The sequence below is a fragment of the Protomyctophum bolini genome (assembly GCF_963924005.1).
Source record: "Protomyctophum bolini genome assembly, chromosome: 18".
Lineage (NCBI taxonomy): Eukaryota > Metazoa > Chordata > Actinopteri > Myctophiformes > Myctophidae > Protomyctophum > Protomyctophum bolini.
The window spans coordinates 16,731,410-16,750,722 of NC_137879.1; the positions used below are offsets into that span (position 1 = coordinate 16,731,410).

Sequence of the window (19,313 nt, forward strand, 5' to 3'; positions counted from 1 at the left end):
AAACAATGGGCTTCCATAGGTAGGTAGGCTACTAAAATAGATCCTCTCCAAAGGGATGAAACGGGTGCAATGGTTGCCGCCTTCTTGAGGTGGGGCTAAAGACTAAAACTGTCGGTAGATGATACTTGATTTCTGATCATTCAAGACTTCAAGGGGCAACGTTTGCCACGTTCTGTTATGGCTAAGACTATGGCGCATAAACTTCTTATTTTCTGCTGGCTTGTTGTGGTCATCAATGGAACAAGTAAGTAACATAGTCTTATGTTTAAGCCTAAATCAATCACACTTTATTGGTCCAAATTATGGATTGAAATATTTCTTGTGATTGCAATGAAAACAAGTTGATGTCTTTTTGTCATCTACTTTTTGTCATCATTGTAATACACAACCACAACTAATTATACATAGACGTTTTTCCATGTGATTCATTCATTAGGCATCAAGACTTATAACAAATAATAACCTAGAAACTCAGCCTAAACGTCTTTGTGAAGACTTTACTATCTTATTAATATCATGTTTTTTTAGACAGATGAAATGTTTCTGTCTTTCTTTCCTTCTCTTACGAGGCTACATCAAAAACATATAGGCTTTCAGAAGGCATAGTTAATGTTTTATTATTCGTATATTGCAGACATGGAAGATAAGCACGGCTTCAACATTAACCAGATCTTTCTGAGTGCTAATGCCATGGACACTTAACGAACAATAAAGCAGTGTTTATTTGGGGGCAATTGGCTACGCTCTTTAAATAGAAATCTTAGACTCCTGCGTGGAGTGGGTGAGAGCAGCAGAAAAATAAAACAATGTGGATTAATGGTCTCCCAAAAGTTTGAGAGATACAGGTCTATTGAAGGCCATGCTTTTAAGGATAGCTTAGCCTTAGCGGATGTTAATAGCTTAAATATAGTTATATTTGAAAATAATAATTCACGTATTCTCTGTGGCCATCATGGTCATTAGAACACCTCAAACACTTTCATGTTTGAGAAAAGAAGAAACAACATAAAATAGATGCTGTGTGTTCTTGGTGATCAATCTGTCGTCCAAGTCCAACAAGCAGCTACTAGTTTGTTTATTACTGTATATCATGAGCATTGATTTCGAAACAACAAATCAGAGAGAAATATCTTCCATGAACACATACAGTATATTTAAGCATTCACGCATGCATGCACAATTTACAATTCACATTGTTAAAATAAAACGGGAACAATTTTATTATCTGCTATTCCATCCTGGGTTATAGCTGATCACTCAGGCCACCGACCAATATTGTCCATTGTGTTCATGAGGACCGTTTGACCTGAGACCTCACCTTATGACCCTGGGCTTTCCCCACCTGCAATTAGAGGCCTATTACAGGAAATCTTTTAGGTTGCACTGAAATCCACTAGCTTGGGTTAATGCTTTACATGTATTCAACCTAAATGAGTTTCAGAAAGTCCTTTTTATCTACTGATACATTTTACATGTGAGCCTTAGGGCGCAGATGAAGGCTTCAGTGAACAAAGTCATGCTTTTTTGTAGCATTTAGGCATGAATGGCTGTAGGATATAGACTATAGCCTACATATGATAATCCTCCCTACTATAGAGTGTGCTGACCATATAAGTAGTTCCTCCCTGTCCCCAGTTAACCCCTGGGGTCAAAAAACCTTAGGTTTCGGTCATTCCATGTTTTGGTGGCAGCATAGTAGAATGCATTTTACCCATTTTTTACCCACATTTTGAGGGAACTTGGTCAGGTGATATCCTGAAGTTATGCCCATGGGTGTCACTAAGTAATTATTCTAGACTGTACTCTAGGGCAGCGGTCCCCAAACTGTGTTGGCCGTGCACCCACTGTTACCTCCTGTCCAAGCTGACGCACCCCCCAGCGCTAAGTCTTGTTATATTTGGAAATTTGAAAATTATAATTTTTTTAATATGATTATGGCAAATAATCACAGAATGTCACTGCACTGAGAGACATCTATACATCTCCTTACAACAGTGGTTTACCGGATTTTACCGTTTGTGCTAAATAACACCATGAAACTGTCATTACCCTTTTCATGTCACGCACCCACTAGAGGGCGTGCACCCCTTGTGGTGCACGGGTTGCACGCACCACAGTTTGGGAACCCCTGCTGGCGTAGTGCTAGATCCAGTAAACCACAGAATCCCAGTTCAGAAACAGGGGTCTGCCCTTCTCGCCAGTCTTTATACCAATCTGATCCAATCAGGAAAGAGAATTCATACAGAATGCAGGGTATAAACAATTGAAATTGGAAGTGACAACAAGAAATGAGCAGACACAATTGAAACAGGAACACTATCAAATTGAACCTGGTAAATGGATACCCTCTCCTGATATAGGATTACATTTGTGCCCCACCTGAAAATGTGTCTTCAGGTTATTAAAGAGCTGGAAAGACATAGGAGACCACTAGCTGTTGCTAAACAAATACTCCAGACTCAGAATATAGTGCTATAATATTTTAACCTTTTTGTTTTGTTTGTTTAAACCAAAAATATCACTTGCTCTTATGTCTATGTGGTCTGAATGTAGGCTGTACGTAAACAACGGGTGGTATTTTTCTATCTCCAGGTACTGTAAGTTCCACAGGACCTTCTGCGCGAAATGTAACAACACCAGCCCCTAGCACAACATCAGACCCTAGCACAACACCAACCCCTAGCACAGCACCAGCCCCTAGCACAGCACCAGCCCCTAGCACAGCACCAGCCCCTAGCACAGCACCAGCCCCTAGCACAGCACCAGCCCCTAGCACAGCACCAGCCCCTAGCACAGCACCAGCCCCTAGCACAACACCAGCCCCTAGCACAACACCAGCCCTTAACACAACACCAGCCCCTAGCACAACACCAGCCCCTAGCACAACACCAGCCCCTAGCACAACACCAGCCCCTAGCACAACACCAGCCCCTAACACAACACCAGCCCCTAGCACAACACCAGACCCTACCACAACACCTGCACCTCCAGTCACAGAAAAACCAGGTACTACAACTTCACCAGCACCTATCACAACACCAGCACCTATCACAACACCTGCAGCTATCACAACACCTGCAGCTATCACAACACCTGCACCTATCACAACACCAGACCCTATCACAACACCAGAACCTATCACAACACCTGCAGCTATCACAACACCTGCAGCTATCACAACACCTGCAGCTATCACAACACCTGCAGCTATCACAACACCAGACCCTATCACAACACCAGCACCTATCACAACACCTGCAGCTATCACAACACCTGCAGCTATCACAACACCTGCAGCTATCACAACACCTACCACGGAACCTCCAGTCACAGAAAAACCAGGTACTGTAACTTCACCCGGCCAGGTCCTAGTACAGAGCCTTATATTCCGCATGAGAAAAAGTGATTAAAGGAACACTTCATATAATTGGTCGTGCTATTGCTCAGATATCACAATTTCTATATACTCACTCTCATTGGTGGTCTATGGACAGTTCAGAAACCTGCCTACAAATGGCATCATCTGTGAGGATTTGAAGCTAATGGAGATATCCTTTCTCTTCCTGGAAAGTCAACATGCTTAATTAGAAGTCATTGTTCTTGCATAAAATTGTTTAAGAAAAAAGACCAAACATTTGAACTGTCCACTGCCTGCCTCTGAGATGCAGAAGGAGTAGATAGAAATGGTGCCATCTTATAATGAGCCTTTAGTTAGGGAAAGTTACCCCAATTTGTGTCCAATCTGCAAAATAAATGCATGTTGCATGCAGAATATGTACAAAATGTTCTGTTTTAAGTAGCATGTGACGGGTCAAACTAGGTGTTTTTCTTGATTCTGAATCCATTGCAAGTATATTTTTTTGCACGAAAAACACTCCTTGGGCTAAAATTGGCCATAGCCATCATCACAAAATAAATGTGATGAGTCATCACATTTGGAAAAGTTGCTATTTTTAGTCCAACTAGTGTTTTTCCACTAAATACATTCGTATTCTTAATCAAGTAATTATTTGGATGAGTACAGTTTGCTTTTCTGACTGAATGAAGCAGTCCAAGTACAAAGCCAACTCGGCTTACTATGTCAGAGGACTTAAGTAGTTAAACGTTTCCTTTACCATGATATTCATAATATGTTATCAAGTGAACACACCCAAAAATACGCCATTGGGTCCCAATGGCGTATTATTTTTATATGGTCTCAGTTTACTGGTAATGACCCTGAAAACTTAAACATTAAGCAGCTTTTATGATCCTTAATGGTGCTATAACCTGGTGACGCAGCCTGTCGATGTGGATATAATGTACTGGCCTAAGATGGCTGAGGTATTGTGAACCACATCTCTGTATGACCCAGTATCAACATAGTACTAATTCTATGAAACCTGAAATTTATTTATCTGACATGGACCTCACAATCACTGGATTGGACAGACCTGATGTACCTAAGAACAATATACTTCCTAACGATGGATAGAGCTGCTATTTGAACATTTTGAAAATTGAAAATTTGTTTTAAAAAACAGATTAGACACATGTCTTGTCTCACACACACACACACACACACACACACACACACACATACACACGCACACACACGCACACGCACACACACATACCACTCGCCACACCACACGAGTTTGTTGTTAGTGTACTGTAAACAAAAGATACACCACCGGAAGAGGAGGGCTGAAGGAGAGTGAACGGCCCGACATCCAGTCTCTACACCCCAGAGGCAAATTAAATTGCTTTGAATGCAACAAAATCAACACCTCCCAAGTGTGGTGTTTATTATTTCCTAGTATTAATATATTTTGAATGTTGGTCCAAAGCCAGCAGTGGACATTTCATTTCAAAACACAGTGCTGGGTTTGCTGCTAATGCATCTATGCTTCTGTTTGTATCTGAATTCAAAGATCCTTGTTCTCCAAACCCATGTGGCAGTGGGAGCACTTGTGAAGCTCGTGCAAATGGCACTGTCATATGCTTGTGTTCGTCTGGCCACTACTACAACGAAGAACAGAAGAGCTGTCAGCTTGGTGAGTGTTTGTCTATTCTATCACAATATGATACAAGGTGATGCAACTATATTATAGTTATTGTCAGGGCAGACAACTTGTAGACCCCTAACCCCATATGTCCAAAACATGTCCTGTTTTTTCTTTTTTTTAAACGGTGAAAATCTAGATATACAAGCTCACAACACCTCGCATCACGTTGTGACCGTGTAGATCTAGGGCATTAAATCACAAAAAAACTAAAAGTTAAAATAAATAAGAAAATAAGAATTAATTTGCCACAGAAGATCAACAATGGCAGCGGTGGAAGTTAGTCTGTAGATCGTCTATTTTCACTATTGCTGTAGTAGTGTATGCTGTTGGACAGTTAAGCAATATTACACGAGAGGGTGTGCTTTACCGTCATTAATGGCACTCCTGCGTTGCTACAGGAACGACCCGATAGCACAAACTTGAGTGTAATATTGCGATTAGGCAACAGTTACCCTTAAAAAAAACTATTATCATTATTATAACTAAGATAAATCATGTTTTAACTACATGAACCGAAAATGTCCCAAGAAAATCTCTAGCCTAGCAACCCAGCCGTCTCTCACAATGAGACTCGGCACAGCTGATTATTATGTTTTGATTAAGCGTTCAATCATGCTCGTTTAAGTACGGCTAGATGGCTACGGTATTTGAACCAATCAGATTGCTTCCTCGAAACAACCTGTATAAAAGTAAGTAGTATAGTAGTATAATACAGGGTTAAGTGGTTAATCAGATTGATTGATTTAGATGATTATACTAGAATATTCTCTTGCTGATTAGTTTATTATATGTATAAATAATAAAATAATATATAATATATATAATATATAATAAATAAATACAACAAAAACTGCACCACAATTACTCACTTACAGTACAGGAGCAGGTCGGTTATTGCATTGCATTGCTAAATGTTGGTTTCGATATACTTACGATTAATTCCCCAGCCCCACTGCACATGTAAATTGGTGCACATAACTCATTTTTGTTAGACCATAGACATTGGCTTACTGTATGTAGAGCAGTGGTCCTGCCACTCACCTGGAAGATACATTAGTCATTGTTTGTACATACTGTAAAGTTGCCAGACCTGCTCTGTCTCTTTCCGTTTGCTGTTTGCAATCACGTAGTAGAGGTGCTGGGTTCGAAAGTGACATCAGAAAAAGAGAAAAGAAGCCGCACACTCATCTGCTCCAAAAGTTCTGCTTTATTGACGAGCCACGGCTCTTCATCTGGTCAAAAGTTATGCTTTATTGACGAGCCACGGCTCTTCATCTGGTCAAAAGTTATGCTTTATTGACGAGCCACGGCTCTTCATCGGGTCAAAAGTTTGACCAGATGAAGAGCCGTGGCTCCAAACGTGGTCAATAAAGTATAACTTTTGAAACAGATGAGTGTGCGGGTTCTGCTTCTGTTCTCTTTTTCTGATGAAGAAATCAAATAAAATTAATTGAATGAATTAGAAAACAAATGTTTAAGAAGTAATTAAAATAGCCAATCTACAAGCACACAACGCGGTGCAAAGCAACACATTGTGAGATCTGCAAATGCTATTTTCACTATTTTGTGTCCCGGCCGGAGTTAGATTATGATTGTGTTGCTATAGCAAACTAAGATTGTGGTGGACTGAGCTTTGCGAGAGAACTGTCTAAGAGCTACTACTTACTGTGTGTGTGAGAGAGAGTGGTCATACAGTATGACCACCTTAAAGAAATATGCAGTAACATGGAAAAATGTTTGTACTGCATCTCTCCTAAAGGAACGTAGTTTTATTTAAAAAAAATACTGTTCAAGAAAGGTTTCTCTTAAGTGGTTAGTGGTAGGAAAATCAAAGTTTGTAGTCTGCTTTTTTTAAATGTAATAATCCATATTTTCATCTTTCAGCAAAGGTTTTCCCTGCTGTTATTACCCTCATAGAGGTTTGTGAAGAAGGCATGTATAAAGACAAAACATCACAGGTCTTCAAGGCGAAATCTGAAGATATTCTGTCAAAGGTAAGTCAAATGTGTTCTAGTACCGCCTTTGCTGCTGTTCGACGTAATTGATGTATGAACTAAGATAGAACATTAATCAATTAATTAATTAACTAACGCCACAATATGTATGTTTTATATATCATCTCCTCCTGACAGAGGGGGTAAAATGTACAATCAAACCACAACATTTAGTAGACTCTACAGATAAGTGCCAAATAAGTAAATGTATGAACCCCAGTCAACAGAGACGACGACAGGGTAAATGGTCACATAAGTAGAGTGCAAAGAAAACCATTTATTGCTGTAAATAAACTAGAATACCAGGTTAACGTCAACCTATATCTGTCTAAACAATATGCCATCTAAGTAAGATTCATTATAAGGGCATTGCAAAAATGTCCAAAGACTACGAACAGCGGTAAAGATGGCGGCAGATCTAGCATCTACCATATATACAGTTTTATTCATCAAATGTATAAAATATTATAATATTGAAATATTAATTGAGGTCAATTCAGCCATTCAATAGTCATAACAATCTGAAATGCACAATCATCACTCGTCAAGGTGCAGGTTTATAGAAAGGATCATGAAAAAGCATAAAACCCATGCACCTACCTTTGGAGCATGTGAGTGTGCATGTCAGTGTACATAGTCAATATGTTTCCAATGTATTCATTCATTCATTCATTCAAACTTGTATTTATAATATATATAGTCATATAAAGTCATTATAGGCATTGTTCATGCAGATAACTGAGAAGTCCTTTATTATGCAGTTTATATAGAAATATAAAGGACATTAGAATATGTGGTGTATTGTACACACTAGTTTACATTGGTTTGAACATAGTATGATAATTGAAATCAACTGAGATTATTGCTTTTCTAAACTTAGTTTTATTCCAAATGATAGATTACTCCAGCATTCCGTGATGACGTGATGTACATTAACTCCAGTGTTTTGGAACTCACGTAAGTTGATTACAAGGATTCATATTGTTTTGTTATACCGTAATCGTTGCCTTTAGATTAAGTGTTACTGTGTTACACACTTCGAGCATAATGGACAATAATCATCACCACCTTTATTTTATCATAGCTGTGTCACTGTCACCACGAAAAGGACTGTACAATCTGTTGAGGCAACTGTGGAGAACATCTTTAAAATCACTTCAAATATCACAGAAGAGAAGATTGACACTTTGCTTAAACCAATCATTGAATTATTTGGACCTGGTGCATCATATATGCGTAAGTTGCATACACTGCTTTGCAAGAAGTATTTATTATTTATAAACTCACCCAATTACAAGAAGTATTTATTATTTATAAATCATTAGATGAAGTTCATCCAGATAGAAGTGTTTCAGTCTCTTTGAAAATGATGAATTACTGTCTATTCAGTAGTCATATCTCCCAACCGCTGTTAAAAAGCCTCAGTACCAGTATCTTAAAAACTGATTAAAAGTGGAAATTAGACCTCTGCTTTTGTTATGTTGAGAAAACATTTACTGATATCGCCCTCTTCTGGTTCCTTTGTTTACAGCCAAAGATCTGTGTTCCGAGAAACCTTGTGATGATCAAACTACGACTTGTACATCAAAAGATGGCGTTTTCTCCTGCCCTTGTAGAGACGGTTACATTATAACTGAGCTCAGTAACACTCTGTGTCTAGCCGGTGAGTCTTGATATTCACCTGCCTGTTCTATGGTTGCTTTAACCCTCTAAGACCCACATTAATTTCTACTTGCAAAACATAGATTTCAACCTTACTACTTACTACTTTGTACTACTAGGACTAAGACTAAAAAATATGTTAAAAAAAAAAGTTTGATGAAAAATGTATAATAATTATATAATAATTATATAAATTAATACTTTACATTTGGGGGATAACTTTCAAAAGAATGAATAAAACATGTTCTAGACATTCTAATGATCACAAAAAAACATATATTACAATTATTGTACCTACTTTTATTAGGGAAAAGGTCCAGACATTTTTAATTTGTGTGAATTTCAGCCTCTGGGGGGGGGGTATTTATATGCAAATATCATGACCTTAATTGCCTAGTTGTATTTATGACCTACTTGTATTATACCTTGTTTTTATTATAGATGTTGGACATTGTTAGCACAGTGTGTCACATGAACATTCATCAGCACATCATGAGCATATGACCAGTAAATCATCTTGAATCTTGAAATATTACTGTATTACCAGCTGCTGTACCTAGTTTGATAGAGGAGGTTGCGCGTTACCTGATCAGTATAGTACCACACAGTACTCTGTCTAGAGAGATACCAAAAAACAGAGTCTGCACAATGCACAAGCTCCAAAAGTGTTTTCTATGAAAACCTGAGAGTGTGAGAGCATAGCGGCCCGAACCTCTAGTACAAAAAAAAAGGAATTAAATAAATACATGTTACCCAGAAAACTAAGTACATTTCTGTTGAGTTCATCTGTGTTGTGCAAGAGATTTGTATTACTTTTTTTTGGTCACATACCTACCTTTCTACAGTAGGTTGTCTCATTTAACTCTTTCGACAAAACAGGACAAAAGCCTAACAAGGAATGTTCCTAACTACTAACTAGGTACTGTGTAACAGGTGATAGAAAGCTTCCTTGCAAATGAGACACAAATGCTCTTTTTCTTCCTTTGGCAGCTTGTTCCCCTGGTTATTGGAAAGACAAAGGCACGTGTATTCCGTAAGTGCATAAAAATTAGAATGGACTATATATAGTTACAGTACTACATATACAGTGCTCTATATGTAGAGCCAGATTTAATATACTGTAAATACTGTATAGAGAGATGTTATTATCATTTAGTAATTGCATGACTTATATTCGTATTTTTCATTTTTTCTCTCCTTTATTTCAGTTGTGGTTTTGGGTATTCTGGTTTTAACTGCGAAGAAAGTAAGTGATTATTTTCTCCTAGGTTACAGTTCTGTTGGGTAAATGGTGTGTGTGTGTGTGTGTGTGTGTGTGTGTGTGTGTGTGTGTGTGTGTGTGTGCGTGTGCGTGTGCGTGCGTGCGCGGTCATGTTACAGCTTTTCTTTGTTCAAGTCCAAGTTATCTTTGTTGCCTTAATGTCATGCAATTAATCCTAGCATGGATTACAGATGCATTTACCTTTGTAAAGTACACCAAATGTACATTAACAGTCACCTTTGTCATGTCTGTTTATGTGCTGCCCTGTTAACTGAATGTTTTAGATTGGAAACTGTTGCTGGTGATTGTTGGCTCTGTCCTTGGGGGACTGCTGCTCATAATGGTCATCATTCTGCCTATAGTGGCACGCAAGTGAGTATCACTCTCAGTCTCATTCAAACAGTAACTCAGTCGTCTATGTGTTCTGAAGGTACACAAGGTATTTTGTATTGTGTTCATATGGCTGGAGGAGCCGCTGTGCTGCTGCGCTGCTCAGTGTGCTGTGCCAATTATGCCTCGTTCTGGTTTCTGGTCTATGTTCCAGTGTGCACGTGTGTGCCTGCACTGTTTAGTGTTTACTATTAAATGTATATGTTTTGATAATCAGCGGCAGCGCCTTGCCATAGATAGGCCTACAGTGTGTGCAGCCTATAGCTATGTCTTTTCTAATGGGTTTTCTGTGCCATATTGGAGAGGCCACTGTGTGCGCTGTGTGTTTAGTGGCTCCGTTCGACATGCTCCGTACTTGAGTGTGCCCCCCCTGTTAAAGTCCTCTCGGGCTGCGGGGGGTCTTCCCGGGGATCCATCCCCCCCTCCCGTCCCCTGTCATAAAACGATGCATCAACTCAACTTCGACTTTACTGTCTGACAAGTCGACTGGGAAAAATCTCAACTCGTTAATGCCCTACTGCCTGTGCATTTTTTTTGTTTCTCTGAGTATCTTGCTCGTATTTGGCATCTTGGATTTATTTTAATTCAAAATAAAACTCACTCTGAAGCTGTCATAAATCCTTCCAACATCAAGGTTAAACAGGAACTTTGCAGATCTTTAATTAATGTATTGTTTTTTTAAAGAATTTGTTTATTTTTATTTATTTTTAATGTCAAGGCATGTCAAGGCATTTCAGTAGTATACATACACACTTTCAAACTGTCATACAAAAACAGTACAAGAAAAGAAAAAAAAAGGCAAAATACTTGATAATACAATGACAAAAAACATAACATTAAAATAATTAGTTTTACTGGCTGGTGGCAAATTTCTAATTTGACTTCTTGACAAAGAACATAGTCCGATACGATAGGATTCACATTAATGATGGGTGACGTTCCCCTTTAAGTGACATTAAAGACATTATTATTTTTCATATTCAAATTATTTTATTAAAGCTACATTTTAAAGTTTAGACTTTTTCCACACGCATTTGTTGCAACATAGAGACTATGGAATTTAGTTCCACTTTCTATCAGTGCTCTATCAGCTCAATGTGAGGCTCGTCTGGAGAACTGGGTGTGATATAAATCTCTTAATACTCTTATAGACCCTCAAAGAAGACATCCAAGAAGAGCGCCGACCCTGGCTATGAGAGCACCTCAGAGTTGAAGAAGGTTGCCAAAGAACCCTTTGTCAATGACATCAAGGCACCAGCAGGTGCAGTGCCCAGGATCCCACGGGCCTCTGCAAACAATGGCTGGGATCGAGGCACCAACCTGGAGATGACCCCAAGCAACAGCAGGCAAAACCTTGTCCCCACGGTGAGTGTGTGTTGGTTTCTGTGTGAGAGAGGGCCTGTGCTCTTGGGTGAGTGTGTGTGTGTGTGTGTGTGTGTGTGTGTGTGTGTGTGTGTGTGTCAGTCTGAGGCCCTGTCCACAATGCTGTTTAAAAAAATCTTGTATACTTTTTCAGACTCCACATAATACAGTATAATAAAAGCGAGAAAAAACTTTAAAAGTGCGAAAAACGGGAGGAGGAGTGCCTGGTTTGGGGCCGTGTGCCAGCGTGGCTGGTGTTTTGGTGGGGGTTCTCTGTCAGTGTTTTATTCAATTCATCAGTTCAGTGCTAACGTTGGAAGAATTGTTTAGTTGGAGCAATAGGCAGTGTGGCGAAGGACAATAAATAAGCAGCAAAAATCCTTAACAAAAAAAGTTCCTTAACAATACAGTATAACCTAAGTGCCTACAGTTTCTTGGCTACACATTTAATTAACAGGTGATTAAGTTAATGCTGTTTTTGCATTATAGCGGACCTATGAGGACGAAAGGAGGAGCCCATATCATGGGAATGGCAGCCAAACCAACCCGTATGCTCCAAGTCGTCCACAAACCAACCCATATGCTCAGAATGGTGGCCAAACCAACCCGTATGCTCCAAATCGTGCACAAACCAACCCATATGATCAGAACCAGGCTCAGTCAAATCCATACGCACAGAGCCGTGGTCAGACCAACCCTTACTACACACATGATGATGGAAGGAGACTTAATTAATGGGTTTCCACAAATTCGGACCTGAGAATGACACATTTAGAATAAAATCTAAAACCGTTTAGAACCATTAGCTGCCACCTTGAATCTGCGCGAAAACTGTGCGCTACCTGGTTCTTGTCGTTGGTTGTGTTGTACAGACAGTGTGTATCATTAGATTGAATCTTGGCATGTACTGTACATGCCTTAAATATATTTAAATATGGATATATTATACATTAACCATGCACATTATTAACCCATACATGCAGTGCCAAATGCTTTCAGAAAGTATATTGTTTTCACAAATCATTTACATTTCCCCCTGTGCCTCATCCTTGTGAGTTTGATATGATGCATAACATCATTTAAGGTATTTGTTTTATTCTATCTGTTCTACTTTTTTTTTCATTTTGAATATTCACATTTATGATTGTAAAATTTGATTGTATCTTAAAGTCCTTAAAGTTAAAAATACAGGTCTGGATCCCAAACACTCGCTGCTGCTTGTCTATGAATTTACAAATAATTGAAAAGTCAAATGTTTTTGTAAATACAAATTCACTACATTAGTTTATAATGTTTTCTTTAAATGAGACAGGTTTTATTTCCCAAAGCTGTAATGAAAATAAATCTCTCTCTCTCTCTCTCTCTCTCTCTCTCTCTCTCTCTCTCTCTCTCTCTCTCTGTCTCTCTCTCTCTCTCTCTCTCTCTCTCTCTCTCTCTCTCTCTCTCTCTAGTAGAGTTCTCGGGTAGTAGTAATTACGTAGAGTTCTCAAATTCGGCCCAAACCTGGCCGGGCCCGGCCTAAAATGTATGCTGATTAGTCGGGCCGGAACAGTTAGGGCCGAGCCTAAATTCTCGATAGATACATCGACGAGAGTCTACATTTTAGGCTAGGTCAACATTACACCTCAAACTAGAAAAAGTGCCTCTCGGGGAGTAATATATGTGTTTTGTTTGGTTGCAATAATGTATCTCCTGGTGGTTCTACAGGGAATTTTAAAGATAAAACACGTAACAGTAGGCCTATATCCATAATGCTTAGTAATAAAGATGAATTCCGGTCTTGATCACATGCCTATAGAGATCATGTGTTTCGTTTTTTGGATATAATTATCTGAAGGAGTAATATCGGTATACTACATAAGGAGAGAATTCGCTATGATATGATGGACAATTCAAACAAGTTCTATGTTATATGACAGCCATTCCTAGATCACCTTGCTCAAATGTCACACTGAACCTGTCAGTATATATGTCCCCTTTTTACACAATCTAGCAGTGTAATTTATTGTAATGTAATGAATCATTCAGAATGAAATCATGCCCTGTTTTCCTTTTATTCTTCTTCTTTTATTTCTTTTTTTTGTCTGTCTCTTACTAAAAATCAGAGCAGATGTTAAAAATGCAAGGCAAAGGTTTTTCCTTGGCCTCTAGACAGGAGTGTGCATACAAAGTTTTACACAGATCGGTGCAGTTAGGTAAAAACACGAATCGGCCAGTTATAGTGACACCATGAGAATGATTTGAAAAAAAGTAAGTGGCATATTTCTTCCTCTGCCTAGTGGGAATGTACGTGCGTGCAAAATGTCATGGAAATCACACAAAGTGTTCATGATTTGTGGCATTTTGTTCAAAACAGAGGATTCCTGGGAACTTTGAAAGCCAATCAGTATAAAGTATAAAAACTCGGAAAGACCGGGGCCGTTTCATATGACTATAGAGAGACTGTACCAATTTGCATGATGACTTTTCAGGACACAATCTGTAGGAGTACTGTCAAAAACATTGTTTTGCAAAAGTCGGCATCCTGGTGGCGCTATAACAGGTCCATGTGAAATATTTGGGGTAGACTGGTTCAGCTATGTGGCATCAAGGGAGTGTGCAGAGTGTGGCTGCGAACAAGCCAACGGTGCGAGAGATTAGCTGTCCACAGACAGACTGACAGAGTGCAAAACATACTATCTCCCATGGTGGAGACAATAACTACACTTCCCAGAGTTCCATGCAGAGTTCACCACACTTCCCAGAGTTCACCACACTTCCCAGAGTTCACCACAGGTGCTTCTCCTAAACAGACAAGCTCTTGAGTCAAACAAACACCAGAGAGAAGAAGCTCCATAGGACTAGAGGTGGCATAGATGTATACAGTTTTGCCAGGTGCCAGCCCAGCAAATAAGGCATTGTTATAGGGAATGCAGTAACTATTAGGAATACAGCAGGATAGCCTATAGAAATACAAGTAGGCTATTAGGCCTACTAGGAAGGGTGAAGGGAAAGCAATGGAACAAGGAGAAAAGGATGGAAATATGGCAGAGAAGACTGGTAAGGATGTGTATATTACAAAATACTAAAAACAGTCACACAGGGGTAGGCCTATCAAAGAATCATTAAGTCTTAGGGTGGGACATACTGTTACAGGGTTAAATAGCACATTATTTATTATAGGACAGAACAACAAGTGTGAGAACGTTGGTGACATTAAAAATGTAGCTCACATTTTATTGAAGTGTAATAGTTATACAGAGGAAAGAGCACAAATGACAATTAAAGTTTGTGAAGCAGGACGGGAATGGGATTGGGATATTATGGAGATTCTTGGAGCAGAGGGAAAGGGATGGCAAGGAAGGCACTATAATTTTTTATATGACACAAATTTGACTACCTACTAGTGTGCTGACCATATAAGGAGTTCCTCCCTGTCCCCAGTTAGACCCTGGGGTCAAAAAAACCTCGTTTTTGGCTATATTGGCCCATGCAGCCGTCATCCAATCAGGATAGAGAGGGGCCTTCCGCCAATCATGATCGAGCGGGGGCCTTGGTGTGTGTGCTGTTGGCCTGTTGCGTCCCCCCCCCCCCCCCCCCCTTTCACTGTAGTGCGTGCATGTGCACATCTTGTTACCGGGGCGGACTGGGTTTTTTTCCAAATCACCCAAATCACTGAATGCTCCTTTGAGTAAAAGAAAGTAAACATGATGCATGCTTGAAAATTCAACAATTTAGGTCTAATGTTTTTACAATTGCCACAAATAGCTACAAAACCTGTATATTCACTCATTTTGGGGCATAAACAATGATGTTGTGCATGTTCACATCATGTATAGCCTACATAGATATACTGTACTTACCACGTTTATCACCAACATCGCCTTTTGACGCCTGTTTACTAATGGCGCTCGGCGCCGAGATCGCAATTGACGCCTTTTTTTAATATCAATTGATAACGGTGATCAACTGTGTCCTATATGCGGTTATAACTCCCATTTCTGTGCGGTGAAAACAAACGAGAAGTACCGGAAATGGAAAAGCTGCGTCTTATGCTGTATTGACCAATTATTTGTTTACAAACATTGGGACTGGGCGCACGGGTGACTGTTTCATGTAATCAATTCCCAACAGATCTCCAAACCTGTTGTTTTAGGGGGCACTGGTTTCATTTAATTCAACCTCCTCTTGTGTGTTGGCTAGTGAGATGCACCCTAGGAGACATTTATACTTCAAAGCGCAACAGTATTGCGCACAGAGAACAGCTGATATGCAAGCTCACATTGCATGCTGCGACTTGTGAGCGTAGAGGTCTGCGTGCAGGACACCATTGTGGGACGAAGTATAAATTATACTTGATGGGCAGGTGTGCATGCAGCCATGGACAAACAGGTTCTTCATGAGTGCACCTCCCGTTCTTATGACAGCGACTGGAGGTGTGGTTTTGAGGACAACTGCTTTGAATTGCTATTATTGTTCAACACACAACAGAAACCAATGGATTATATATTTCGAGAGTGAGAGAATACATAAAAAGCCTATTCATTCTTCCTCCACACTGGGAGAAAAACAGCATCTGAAAATTTGATGGGGCATTTTTTACACGTGAGTGCAGTCAGAACTTTTCCATTGCATCTTATGAGAGGCAGGGTTCTTCTGCTGCCGGTATTTGCGCGCATGTTGTTGCTTATCAGTGGGTCTGTGCACACCTAAGATTCCATGCGCGGACAGAAGAAGCTGTCTTTTGCGTCATTTCCGGGTTTTTAAACAGCTGGTGGATGGAAAAGAAGCCCCACCCACATGGCAGGTTGCTGCGTCTGCCAGATTCCCGGAAAAGCTTGCCCTAGCGGCATTCTGCCACGTGGGTGGATCTTCATTTCCATCCACCAGCTGTCTAAAAACCCGGAAATGACGCAAAAGACAGCTTCCTTTGTGTGCCCAGGCTGAATGTGACGTCGTCTGTTAAGACTGGGCACTCTTGAACTTCCATGGAATCTTAGGTGTGCCCAGACCCTATAGGGGACGCAGCATTTTAGAACGCTAATATCTCGGATTCTTCTTTTTGGACTAAAAACAAGCTTAATTTGCGGCTCCTTTCTCTAAACGTTATGGTCCTATAGCTTACAAAAAGTAGGCTATGTTTTGGGTGGATTAAATGACAATCACGGGACATGTTACATAGCAGATTTTTTCAATCTAATAAGAGTTCTTAACATTGAAAATACACTTGCGGTGAGAGCCCTCCACCAGATTTTGACAAAATAGCCATAGTGCCTGTCAACACATCATATTTATTTACTCCTGTGTCCCGGGGTGAAGGCAAAAAGTGATGCACAAATGTACGTATCATTTTTGGTCAGCGGAGTGTTGCAACCCACATTATTGAAGTAAATCTGTGCATCGAGGACCAGGGAGACTCTCGACAAGCATCCTAACCAGATGCCTGAACCACCTATGCTGGCTCCTTTCCAGGCGAATAAGCAGCGACTCTACTCCGAGTCTCTCTCGCGTGACTGAACTTCTCACCCTATCTCTAAGGGAGATGCCAGCCACCCGGCGGAGAAACTCATATCATTTTGGCCACTTGTATTCGTGACCTTATTCATTCATGACCCACACTTCATGACCATAAGAGTAGTAGTTGCTTTGTATACAGACAGCTTTGCCTTCTGGCTCAGCTCTCTTTTCGTCACAACAGGTGACAGTGTGGTACAGCAACTGCAATACTGCCCCCTCAGAAATATGAAAAGAAAAACTAAATGTACTGTACTGTACTGTGCGTGCGTGCGTGTGTGCGTGTGTGCGTGCGTGCGTGTGTGTGTGTCGCTGCGCAACAGTGCCATGTGTTTCAGCTGTCCATGCTCAGACACAGGGACACCACAGGGACACGCATACATAGGGAGGGACGGACACACATAGCTATGCTATGGAGTGGCTGCACCATTCAATAATAAAACTAATGTATATGGGATTCAGTCCCATATCGGTTAATGTAGCAAGATGTTGGTGTAGCATGCTCTGCAGAATATGCTTACAAAAAATAACATTAAGATAATAATAATACTGGATGTAATAAAAAATAATAATACAGAAAGCCAGTATAAGGGCAAATGCTTTTGTAACAACAGCCGCTGCCCATTCCAACAACAAATAGCATACTAAATTCATGCACAGAATCAAGTAAGATCACGGTTGGAGATCACCGTAACACTTCATGGCCTGGATCCTGCATTTTTTTGACCCCACTCAAATACGGGGGCACACAGCTAATTCTCTTTCTAGCTATGGTATTATTATTATTATTATTATTATTATTATTATTATTATATTTGTATTCTTTATCTCCACAGTGCCGAATCAACCCTTCCGAGGGCCCTGGCGCTACACCAAATCAAAAGGTAAAGGTCCCATGCACTGCACCATGCACGTACGCTTCGCGTGCGCGTAACAATCAAGAACGACACTTTTTGCATTCGTGCGCCCAGTGAATGCACCGGGGCAAAGATGACTTTTTCATCCGTCTGTCTGTGTGTTTGTGTGAGTCTGGAGATTTCACAAATAGATGGATATGCAATGTCAAAGCTTTTGTGCACACTGCTAGTAGGTCAGCGGTGGGGCAGCGGTGGCCGAACGGTTTGCGGAGCGGTCTTGATATCGGAAGGTTGCTAGTTCGTATCCCCGGACCGGCACGTTAAAATTACCACCGTTGAAGTGCCCTTGAGCAAGGCATTGAACCCCTACCATGAAATGTTCTATGAGCAGGGCCTGGCTGTAAACAAGTTCTTGAGCTTAGTCCAGTTACCCTGGGTAAATATGGTAACTTTGCTTTGCTTTGCTTTGTCAAGAAAGACACATACTAGACAATGGTGCATTGTCTAGTATGTTGGAAATTATATTTCCAATTATATCAGCAGATACGGTCGCCCCAATTCCATCTCGCCTCAGCTTTTTTCCGCCGAGCTCACACCGACCGCTCAGTGCGGCGGTTAGTGTATTCTTTATTTTGTTTTACTGAGAATAAGGTTAGAAATACGTTTAGGGTTTGGCATAGTTTCACTGGGGTTAAGTTTAGGAATAGGGTTAGGTTTAGGCATAGTTTTACTGAGGTTAAGGTTAGGTTTAACCGATTAAGCATAATTTACTTAGGTTACTTTAGGAATACCAGGCCGCGCAGTTCTGCCGGCTGTACGCCCGGGGCGAGTTGGTAAAGGGGCGAGTTGTCTGGTACCTGGGGGGGCAGCGGACTGACCTCATGCTTCCTTCTATGCATGAGGAGTCCAAGCTGCTTCTTCACCTGACAGGGGGGGAGTTTCCCCGCCGGATGTAGCGTGTGGAAGGAACACGTTATTCCGACCAGTTCCTTTCCCCTCCATCAGGTGCCCCGGCTGGCCAGGGGGAGGCGGTTTAGAGACCAGGATTACTGCATGTTTTCACCATTTTATTGTTTAATGCTGCTATACAGTGTCAGAGGAGCCAGACCTTGAACCTTGAATCCATGACGTGTAGAACTCTGAGTTGGCCCTCCAGCCTCCTCCATGCAGTGCCGCTTTGTAGTTGAATATGGACAGCACATTTCTGTGTTCATTTTAGAAGAGTGGTTTATTAAAGAGCTGGAGA

The 19,313-nt window shown here is 40.5% G+C and overlaps 1 protein-coding gene across 1 annotated transcript; it reads left to right on the top strand.

Moving 5' to 3' along the window:
- Positions 1-69: 69 nt before the first annotated feature.
- On the top strand, positions 70-12,452 carry LOC308333554 (uncharacterized protein; the record flags this gene model as incomplete). Its single annotated transcript, XM_080790013.1, has 6 exons — positions 70-89; positions 2,992-3,342; positions 9,913-9,950; positions 10,250-10,337; positions 11,507-11,720; positions 12,207-12,452. 6 exons carry the CDS (start codon positions 70-72, stop codon positions 12,450-12,452), a joined length of 957 nt encoding a protein of 318 aa, XP_080646139.1.
- Between the last annotated feature and the right edge of the window lie 6,861 nt (positions 12,453-19,313).